General features: G+C 43.6%; 1 protein-coding gene across 4 annotated transcripts in view; it reads right to left on the minus strand.

Annotated features, from left to right (window-relative positions):
• LOC135388357 (protein held out wings-like) overlaps window positions 1–11946 on the minus strand; it is a 31225-nt gene extending 19279 nt beyond the window's left edge. For 3 of the 4 annotated variants that reach the window (XM_064617861.1, XM_064617862.1, XM_064617860.1), the window contains exons 1-3: window positions 11736–11946; window positions 4703–4836; window positions 3296–3412 (exon numbers count right to left, since the gene is read on the minus strand). In XM_064617861.1, coding sequence (XP_064473931.1) covers window positions 3296–3412; window positions 4703–4836; window positions 11736–11862 — 378 coding nt within the window. In that variant the 5' untranslated portion in view covers window positions 11863–11946. Of the gene's footprint in view, window positions 1–3295; window positions 3413–4702; window positions 4837–11309; window positions 11405–11735 lie in introns of those variants that run through there. The other variant, XM_064617863.1, reaches the window with a different exon arrangement.

An 11946-nucleotide genomic window follows, 5' to 3' on the forward strand; every position in this document is an offset into this window, starting at 1 on the left:
CCACGCAGCTAATTCCACACAATGGAGATGCATTAGTTCATATCACGCGCTTGTGTCATTCCTGTGCATATTTTGCAAAGACAAGCAAGGGATACGGCATTACGCATATTATTCGACCCTCTTTAACATTCTGAAAGCCACTTTACATTGTTCGTCACTCCTCACGTATTTCACAATCACTTGGCAAAGCTTGGTGAGAGGGGTATGGACTGGGAGAAGGAGTTTGTTGACAGCATCCTCTACCTCCGCAAAATCTTGACGGTGTAACGATAACGCCCATGCCCGCGTACGTTCTGGATTTAATTTGGTCTGGTGCGGTTATGGTGTTATACCGCCATCACTTGTATGTTTGTCTTCTCTCCTTATAAATTTACTGATAAATTTGTTTGATAATCGCCTGAAACGCATAAGTCGCGGCTGGAAATACTATGCCGGGATCTACTCGCCAGGTCACCGGGCCAGGCCGGGCCGGGACGCATAAAAATATGAAGGTCCGGGCCCGGGTTGGGTCATTTTTCGATGCGCCCGGGCCGGGCCGGGAAAAGTCAGCCCGTGCAGGGCTCTAATCACTGCTGTCACTTTCACTCTCGTAAGATGAAACTTTGGACCGGCTTGTGTTGGTGCGCATGGTAAATGGACCTTGCAAAAGCAGACTACATCCACTGAACAAAACCTTGAACTGCTTGAAACTTTGCACATTCAGAGCTGAGAACCTGACCAAAACAAAAGGGAACTTTGTGCCTGCTGCTAAGTTTTGATACAGATCCCTCATAAAACAGATTGAGTATTAGCACGGCCCTTCAATAGTCTTTCTGGTCAGGGAACTTCGCTCGAATACAATAGACTAGGTCACCTAGGGACAGTTGCTCCCGCGTGGGGCGGTCGCGTCGTTCGTGGGAGACACCCTCGTGGAGCAGACGACGTTTCCGCAGCACTGCGTGTTTTCAGGGAATATTTGATAAGAGACTTTTTAAAGTTCATTTCTTGTTCATAGCAGAAACAATTAATTCTCGAAGCGATTCATGATTTGATCCGGCACATTTCAGTTCAGCGGACGTAAATTCGCAGATTTGCCTTCCAACTTCCAACTTGCCAACTTCCGTTGTCTTTCTTTGACACGGAAAATTTTAATTTTGCTCTCACTCGTGTGGCTCTCAATGATGGTCGAGGAACATATTATAGCATTTTGTTGCACAGTCACTCGGTCCAGCGATATATTGTAAGCTAATGACGCTTTCCGTAGCTATTACGTGAAGGCGAAACTTTCCAAATGCGTGATTTTCTGGTTTAGCTCGTAGCAGTATGTTGTAACTTAAACAGAGATAAAATTACGAGATGATTCTATTTCAGCACAGACAGATAAGACTTCAGATGAATTACGTATAGAAATCCTGTATTTTAATCATCTAAAATGAGCTCTGGCGGTATGAGAGCCCAGGGGGGGCGGGGATACACATGCTATAAATCGTATGGCTCGACCTTTCTCGGAGAAGAAATATACTAGTCTTTTTTTTTTATATATATATATGTGGTGCAGTGCCGTGCACAAGGTTTAACGTATCGTAGAGAGCAATTTTTACACACTTTGGGAAGAGGTGATGGGAAAACCGTTGTGAGAGGTCACAACGAAGCCAGCAGGCACAATATTGGTGCCTCCTGGATGTAGTTTGAACGAATACTCTAATTACGTAGGAAACAATATTTTCCTTTGCAGACTCCAACAAGATTCAAGCCGGGTCATTAAATTAACACGATAGAATTTTCTCTTGCTGAAGTGTGGCCTGATAACGCTTTCCAACTATAGAATTTGGCTGAGAAGATTCAGATGTCGAACTCAATGGCTACACTATCATCGCGTTGTAGATAGCCTCGGCATATGAGAGATCAGTTCCAGAATATTTAAAATGGTGGAATGGAGTTTAATTTGGGAGGTCAGAAGGAAACTTTGGGATTGCCCAAAAACTACATTTACGAACAACACGGTGGTATGTGGTAACAAAAAAAAAAAAAAGTGGAAAGAGATAAGCAGGGGGAAGGAGGGTGTTAGCCTCTCTCTCTCTCTTAAAATTCAGGATGAAGAGAGGGTAACTATGTATTTTTAGCACTATATACTGCTATGAATGGGCTCCGAGTCTATTTTATGGGCCGCAGAAGCTTTTGAGGCATTGCAGAAGCATTGCAGAAAGGAAAAAGGAATAGATAAAAAGAGAAAAACATCACCCCTCTTTCTTCCTGCTTCCGGTGCAGCAAAAACTAGTAGGTATGAGCGGACTTGGTTTACTAAGCCGACTTGGCATTACATCTTTTCCCCCAAGTTGTACCCTAAGACATGTTATTGTATTGATATCATGTCGAACGATATATATTTGAAAATTTTACAGTTCTTAGTGTTTGATGCTACACATGTACACAGTGATCAATTTGAAGGAGCTCAACAAAGCTCATTGCAGTACACCTCCAGTAAGGCTATTAGCGAATGTTTTCTGTTTATTCCTGTAGACGGAGTCATCGCTGCTTCTTAGACAAAGAACAAATACTTTCATTCAGTCCTCGTCAAGTTAACGATCCCCTTCCGTGAAGAACATATAGTCATCACGAAATACTGCACGCTCGAATCGGACGATCGAAGCCTCCTTTGTATGTGTAGATCATTCTTAGATACGAACAGAGTGCAAAGATTGCAATTATCTTCGAGGATATTTAAAAAAGAACCTCTGCTGACGCACTCAAAACGCAAGCATGAACGAACGAAAAAGTGTACACTTCCAAACACCCATAGAAACACTCTGCAAGCCATACACGCAGGTACCGGCACACACGAAAGTCTCCCTCCGAACGAGTTTCCTGACCAGAAAGAGTATTGAGTGACCGTGGTATTAGTGAGGCTGCCCTACTTTTCCATCTCTGAGCGTGTCGTATTGGCGATCGGCTACACGCGGCATGGCCACTCAACCACTGATTGGCATTCGTGATTCGCTCTGCATAATCCGATCATGCGATGTTCTGACTTCAGCTGCCTTTTTTTTCCAATCCCTTTACTTTTCCCGGTCTCATGAAAATACCCTGACAATTGGTCCAGGTTTGTAGACACCCTGTTATTATAATGTATACAATGTTGCAATATAAGAGACCACAACGAAGGTTATTATAGCAGCGCCTCAATGCATCCTAGGGCATCGCAAGAAATTTGTGAATTTAATTTCCCCACAGTGTATGTAACTGCACAAAAGTTAACACACCAGTATATGTCTGAACATCTGTTGAGAAGTCCACACGTTAAAAAGCAGCAACTTACCTTCTTCTTGTCCCTCATGGAACCCTTCCCACGAACCATGATTTTGCAACCAGTCTCCTGTTCCAGCTGCTTCGCTGTCATGCCCCGCGGTCCGAGGATTCGACCCACGAAATTATACTGCAAGACAAGGACGACACATTTGAAGAAACTTCTTTGGCTTTTTTGGCTTAGGCATACTAATATCGTACTGCGTCGCCATTACAGTGTTGTATGAGATTTGCGCTCGCGTTCCTGCTGATCGTAAACCTATGTCGAACTGCCACGAGATCCAACAAACTGAGGGAATATAGATTTCATGCGGCATCTGCCTCTGTTTAGTTGTGCAATCAATCTACAATAGAAAGGGTTTCTGTGGCACAGGAAACGAAAGAATTACGCAAAAAATTGCAAACAGGTCAGTTGCTGTAGGTAGAATAAAAGTGACTGATTCTTGGGCATCTATATTTGCAGCTATCCAAACAGATTTTTGTTACTGCAAACATCAAGTATTGGCACTCATGTTGTCACACTTATCTGCACAATTACGAGTCGCAAGGTAAACACAACCCACTTGGAGCAGCCTCTTGTCACACACTTATAGATAGCCGTTATCACTGCACTATTCTGACACACAGCATTTATATTTCTGCGATAGCTGCCTCAGGGCACCATATACGATGCCAGACAACAGAATAGGCTAACGGAAAACATAGCAAAAAGGAAAGAAAAAAATTGTCTCAATAAATGCTACACATTCCTATACAGTAGTATTTTCTACAGACGAAAACAAGTAAAGCCATGAAACAAGGTTCCGTAGCAAGGCAAAACGATCTATGCCATCTCACGAAATTACGAAATTCAAACTATTCATGTAGATAAGTTAAAAAACCATACCCGACAGCAGGATGTGTACCAGCAGGTGGTTCTGCCGAAAGCGGTACAACGGCGGACGCAGACTACAATTCCCAATGTGCCTTGCACAGCCTAGGTGGTGTTCATCAAATTTGCACTAAATATCCACTAGTTCTATGAATCGCGAGAGGTATCCATTTCAATCCCATCCAATCTACTTGCCACCCAAAACGGCGGTGCCCATGTTGGATAGGGGGACAAATAGTGAGGACAGGTTGATTGATAGTGCCCCATATTTCAAGACTTCATTGGTCAGAAAGCTGAAAAAGTGGGTGGAGCTTCAGGTTTCGGCATGACCCATTAACAGCAAAGCTCTCTTAATATACGGCTCTTCCAAGACTGGGGCTGACAGTTCCACCAGGGTTAAGACGTGCTGAACATAGAGGGGGAAATTATCCAAGTGCCAAGTTATTAATTATGCATCAATTATGCGAGCAAATGTGGTATGTAAAGCATTGCGAGATGTTAAAGTGCACATGCTGGCAGAAGAGAAATGGACCTCAGCAGTTTTCTTACATCAGGATGCTCCTTGACCGGTACGTAGACTTTCTCTGACCGCGTCACTGGAGGTCCAATGCCATCGGGCAGCACCAGTGGTTCCTTGGCCATGCCATTGATTTGGAACAGGGATGAACGCACTTTGCTAATCTCTGCAAACAAACAAAGTATTTCACTGATACACAACATATATTCTTACATGCTTCTCAGGGAAGGTCCTATGGAAAACTTTATGCACGTCAGTCCTGAGGTCACGAATTAGATGGCTTTTCAACAATTCTAAAAAACCACTTTGTTTGGAGAATAATTTACACTAAATGCATGTGTAGCGATACTGTTTAGAACATCTCTGTACTGTCCATGGGCTAGATTTTGAACTTTTCGCTATCTGTAACGCTTGCTAAACGCTCGTGCTCCCCGGTTGACGGCCAATGCGCGTGACGGAATGAGCGCGCAAATTTTGAAAAATAGCTATAACAATCGCTATGTGCATACCAAGATTGAGCCCCATGTCAGTGCTTGTCTTCTGTATATTCTATCAGGATTAGTTTCAACAAACATCCTCTACACCTTCCACCACTAGTAAACCACCATGTCTTAGTGGGTCGCCACTGCAGACGCGTCCCTCAGTCGTTACTGCAAAGCCTGTGGTGTGCAGTGCAGTCGTCCTAAAAACAAGCTGAATTACACAGGCTGGGCCGCGTAAACATGTCTAGCTTCATATTAAGATGTAGAGTAAGCATGAATCATGCAAGAGATGCATTCAAGGCTGAAGCATGGAAGGAGCAATGTACAGAAACTCATTTACTCATACAGAAATTCAAGTTCATGAACAATGCCATACAGACTGCAAGCAGCAGTTACTGGCGAAATGCCTGGAAGCTCGAAGCAATGCACAAGATTTCAAGGAACAAGACCACCTCAAGGTATGTGTATTAAAGGGACACTGAACAGATTTATGATGTGCACTTTCATATATCGTTAACAATAAACATCTACAAATTATGGTGCACAAAAATGTATAAGGCCTCACAACCAACACAATGCATCATTTACTGCACATGCCCAGCCCCACGATGCCCTGCTGACAACAGCCGCATTCAAGTAGTCAGAACATGGGACACTGGCACATTAATTAGTTGGAGTGTCAGGAGGTGTGGTCAATTCTAAACATCTTCCGAATCAAAACCTCCTACATAGCAAGTTCAAACCACGCCAGAAGCCACGTTTTTTTTTATGAAGTTGCGTTTTTTTCTTAAATTATGCGTTTTGAACACAGTTGTTTTTTTAGGTGAAATGCTCACTGGAACTAAAGGAATTCCATATTTGAGAATAATGAGCCACGTTCTTTTAAGAAGAATGCTCAGCAAGCTGTTTAGTGCTTCCTCTAACCTTGAAGAGGAAATAGGTTTTAAGAGATCATTGATAACAAGCCAAAGCTTACATGGAGAGGATATCACATGCTTTGATACAGAACCATAAGTTTGTGCGTGAAATAGTAAGATAATTAGTTTTTTTTTCCTTTGTATAAACATACTGATACCTCAACTGCAAAGTAAGTAGGGCATGTGCACGCTATGTATGCGACTTGAACCTGCATACATGAAATCACTTTTCCCCTTCAATTCAAGTAGACTAGGGGTACAGTACAAACACATCTGAGAACGCATTGCATTCATGTAAAAACTGTGCCAGTGATGTAGATACTCTATGTGCACTACCCGGAACTAACTGCCAGGAAGTGACAAGATAAAGGAAATGGCAAGTTTTCATAGAGCTCAAACTATAGGGCACAAGGACTGTGGCGAGAGGTGATGTAAGTAGTAAAAACAGAATAACGATGATTACATTAAAAGGAATTGCTGTACACAGTGGGATGTACAAGCCGACGACACCATAAAAACCTCTCGTAATATTATGAGATTTAAAACAGCCAATACTCTTCAGAAAAGAACTAAGAGGGTACTGTCCAAAGGAACACAAAATTACTGATGCTGAAGCACCCCGGCACATGCACTCCTGAAATGTTTCCGCAAAAAATGTATGCCAGTTACTGTCGACTGAACAATCTGATGCTACACAGACACAGCTGGAGGAAAGGCACAAAAATTGAAGTGAACACAAATGTCTCGCAAATGTTTTCATTTACTAGAGATTGTTGTAAAATGGTGTTCTAGCAAACAACAAATGGAAAACACAAACCAAAGATGTTAATACACACATTTGAACATTTTCAGTAATGTCCTATCCTATCCTATCCTAGAATCCTATGTTTCAGCTAGTTACACACATCAGAGGTGGTCTACAGGGCGGAAGATTACTGTCTCGACGATGCCACTCAAGCCTGACCCTGTGTGTACTTTGCACTGCAAGGATATTTGCTAATTAGCAGCTGCTTTTTGCGGATACCTCTGGGGGCCCGGGCACCATGCAGCGACCTGGAACACCGCTGGCACACATGCAACAGCACCAGAATAGGGAAGTTGCGACCATCACCACCACCCAGCTACACGAGATGACAGATATTGCCAGGTGGGCAACCAAGGTATGACGAGAGAGCGGGAGAAAGAAAAAAAAAAGGCCTTTGGAACAGTGTCAAGACAGGGTGAGGTTAGGACCGAGCGGCAAGACTCGGGGACCAGACTTGGCGCAACCTTTGAGGTTCTTTTCTTAGATACTCATTTTCCCGGGGACCCCATCTTGCAAGAAGCCTATTTTTGGAAAGCCAACGCACTTTGCGACACCAGGTTGCGGGAGAGGGTGTCCGAAAAAAAGGTGCCGCAGCGACAACTTGCACGAGGCTGGTTGCGTCTTGAAGTATTCGGGCTCTGAATACAGTCAACCCTCAATCTACAAACTGTGCCTCCTTGGTGCATGAACCCTCATTTTCAGAACGGTGAACGCATGTTTCCGCAAAAGAAGCCCCAATGGCCCTATCCTTTTCTACCTCTGCTTGTGAATGGAGTAAGCACTGCAGTGCTTACTAGTTCAATAACGGGTCAGTTGAGGTTGACAAAGCATAAACGTGGAGGATCCTGTAGCATTGTCAACTTGCAAAATGAGAAAAGGTGACTGACCTGTTTACCACAAAGTATGATTTACGTTCCTTGGGAACATTGCCACTCTAAGAGGTGATAAGGACACACATTAAAGGTGCAATACAGTACTTAGTGGACCCAAACAACGAGTCAATTGTTAGATTACTAATGTCTTTCCTAGGCCCCAATGCCTGTTAAAATTTAAACCAAGATTAGCGGTCCCTTAACTTGAACTTAACGCTTAACTCTACTTCAACAACGGGAATTACTGTCACTGAAACATTCATCACGTCACCAACTAAGATTTGCAAAAAAGAATTAAGTGTTAACTTCAAGTTTTAGCAACCCTTAATCTTGGTTCAAAGTTAACCAGCGTTGGTGAAACCGGGCCCTAGGCAAAGGTCTCCTCCTGCAACGACGGTGCAGGGTACTAATACGAGGGGTTTTCCAAAACTAAACGTAACCGCATGTCACAACACTATCATTCTAGTGCTACTGAGCACTTCGCATACCTCGATCTATGTACAGTTTTACGAAGAACGGTAACCGATCATAAATCAAGGGTTGAATGGACCTGCACGGGATAGACTAATTCAGCAATGGGTACAATGAGTCAAGGTTAGCTTTTACACCTGAGCTTAGGAGACAGCCTGTGAATAAAGTATGGAACAGCAAGTGCTACAAGTAGCCAGTAACAAACCATGTCCAAAACTCGCTCAATATTTAGAAGTACCTGCGCAAGTGTAACAAAGCTGGCTAACAGGATCATCCTGGGAACAAGTGGCATAGCCAGAGGGGGTTTCAAACCCCCACCTCCCCAAATCACTCCCCCATGTAAAAGTTCCTGTACAACCCCTTCCAAAATATTATTCTGGGTGCATTACTGCTGAGTACTAAGATGAAAAATCTGTTGTAACTGTGTTGCTACAGCTACTGGTCTCAAATGCAAATGACACGCACTTTGTTTGAAATTCATTCAGTTGCAAGACATCTGACAAGGTCCACGTGTAGCAACCGTGCGGTGTTTGTGTTCCCGAAGAGGATATGAGAAACACGCAGCTTCTGTTCAGCAGCATTTGCACTTTCTGCACACTAAGAGTTTCCACGCACGCTACCTAGCAGTTTCATTTACTTGCAGAGCCCTTGACCAAGTCAGCGTACACACTGAACGCTGCTGGTTTGAAATAGAACACCGTTAAAATAGGTTTTCAGAAACCACACTTCGAGATGCAAACACATTAGCAACAATTACGTTGGAAGGCACGCAATACTTTGTGATGCCGCCAGAAATTACGCGCATGCAGGCGCTGCTTCCTGTCCTCGTAAACACAACAAATAGCGCACATAAAATGTTTTATGTGGGAAAGAAAGCAACGTAACGTCAAGGTGTATGTTGCGAAGGCATGATGGATTACACTGTGGGAGGTCATTGCAGTACCTCCATCAACTGACAATAAAACAGACTGGACACGCGCTGACCCATAGTCATACCTGGGTAAATTACTTCTCAAACATAATTAAATTACATTACTCATTATTACAATTGAAATGTAATGAAATTACATTACAATTACTACGAAAAAGTAATGACATTACAAAGTCATTGCTACGAGTTTAATCGTAACGATATTGAGGATGTGGAAATTCATTGTCAGACAACACTACGTTGTAAGAACAAAACATTTTTATTCTGCGCCGATAGAGTGCGTCACCGTTCATAGTGGGCGTTGGAATTCTTTTAACTCGTGTCGGCAACTCTCTTTCTGCCAAGTCCCGACACAGAACACACACTCGATTCTTTTGTAAAAAGTAATGAGTAATGTCGTTAAAATTACTGCCCAAATGTAATTAAATTACATTACAAGTTACATAATGTCAAAGGTGATGCATTACATTACAAATTACCAGAAAAAGTAATTCATTACTGTAATTTCATTACAGTAGTGACGTTACTACCCAGGTATGCCCATAGTTTAGGAAAGATTATGCTGTTACAAGGAGGCTAGAGAGATGATAAACACCACTTGCCCTATCAGTGAAGTATTCTATCAGCAGGGTAGTACAGGTATGCTTCAAGAGCATGCGCACACATGGCACGTGGAGGCTACTCTGATGTCATTAAAGCAGACTTGCAGTGTTATGAAAGCAGCCAAACGTAAGGAACCTATTGTGCACACAAGAAAAACAGTCTCTGTTCGAAATATCGGCGGCTCTTGTCCTCAGACACTTCCCCTAGCTATTGTGTACAGGTGTGTCAGGAAAGGTTTCTTTGTGGGAGGCCATAGGAGAAACTAGCTCTATTGACCCAGAAAATATTTTAAACGGAGTGCAAAATTGGCACTGCATGCCGTCAAGCTATCAGAGCTCAAATGGTTGTAGAGAGAAGCATGGTTGTTACCAGTGAAAGCACATAGGCCAGATTGTCTGTTTCAGAATCACTGAGCAGTCTGTAAGCTGGCTATTCCCTCAAAATGTGAAATACAAAGCTTGACAAACAGTAACAGGAGCGCACTTAATCATAATGTATTGAGCGACCTGCATAAGCAACTTCCCAATCTAATCGACATGACAGAACTGGTGCATTGCTGTTAGCCTACACAAATGATGGACAGCCTATAGAGAATGGAATAGTGCATGATTGCACTTCGTTTCTGGGCGGCTGCTGTGGGTGAACTACAGAGTATTTACTACTCTGCCGCGCTGCTGATGGGTGTTTGATAGATATGAATAACATTGCAAGGATCACCGTAAATGCAACTTCTCACAATGGATTAGCAATCTTTGCCAATATCACTCTCACTTACACAGACGGCACGACCATAACCAATTTTGCGAGCCGGGAGGGTCACTACCATTGCCCTTTGCTCAGGGGCGAGAGAGGAGGCGAGGTGTTAAATGCCTACACATTCTTCAAAGGCCATTTACCTGATGTTGAGAGTCAAGGCCACTAATAAATTATACCAGCCTCAATGAACCTCCGCTCTGCTGCCATTACATTTACATTGAAGCACGGTTTTTTTTTTTCCCCATTCACGACACAAACGGATCGTTTCAACCTGGCAAATCTCAGTCGCGCAAAATACGTGACGTCTGCTTTGCGTTAAGGTAATACCGAAACAGGACGCGGGCAAACTCTTCCGACGAACGCGAACGTGTTTAGAAGCAATGACCACACCATTTCCGTGATTAACAAAAACCGACTGAATATACTGCAGGGTTTCAGGCACATGCAAGTGCAACCCGCTCGCACACAAGGGAAACCCCTTTCATCATGCTGCAGTGTTGTGTTTTTGCAGTTTTCTTTCAAGTTACTGTTGGATTCTGCCATTGAAAAACGGTATGGAAAAATGAAACGGATCTCGACCAAATCCTAAGGCCTTTCAGCATTCCAAAACGACACTAAAGTAGTTCAAAACACGTTGTCACGAATGCACGCGTGCGAAGAGAGATTACATTTGACAGGTGCAGCGACAACACAAGCGGCGTGCGTCAAGCATCAAGAAGCCCCATCCAAGCTTTTTTCGCTGCAATGGAACAAGTGACACCCCCAGAAGGTTCAACGGCTTCTTTTTTGTCGTTCTACTCACAGCTCCGACAAGAGGAAATCCACAAGCATCCGAAAAATTCCTCGATGGAGCGGCGGGCCTCCAGGCACCTCTGGCTAATCCAACATGGCGGCACTTGTCACTAGGCTTATGCGTCGGAATGCGGTTTCTTGACTTCGCCGGCTCAGTCACAAAACGTCACTCACAAGTTACACCAACTTGAGAAGATGCTCCCCGAGATGCACCCGTGAGCAGGCACATTGTGGCCGACAACAATTAGCGAGCCACAGATTTACACGGCAAGGGGCGGGTTCACGAGGATTCAGACACGAAACTTGCGACCACAAATAAACATTTCGAAGCAGCATTTCGCTGTCACATCATGCACAGCCTCACCACTTGAATGACATACCTGTTACGTCCAAAGAAAGAGCAGGCACAAGATGCCACATTCGCAGGAAAACTCACCTTCATCCAAAAGCCTTTCCAAGTGGATGAAAACATTTGGAAACGCAGCCAGTTGCTTCTTGTCTTTAAGTAGTTGTGCGAGATAGTCTGCTATACTTTGCGTGTTGTTTGTCGAGTTTTCCCCCATGGTGTACTGTCACGCTGCACTACGTAGCAATCAACAACACACCAGCTTCGCAGCACACCGTCTAATCTACTCCCCAAACTTGCG

Source organism: Ornithodoros turicata, chromosome 3 (assembly GCF_037126465.1).
Source record: "Ornithodoros turicata isolate Travis chromosome 3, ASM3712646v1, whole genome shotgun sequence".
Taxonomy (NCBI): Eukaryota; Metazoa; Arthropoda; class Arachnida; order Ixodida; family Argasidae; genus Ornithodoros; species Ornithodoros turicata.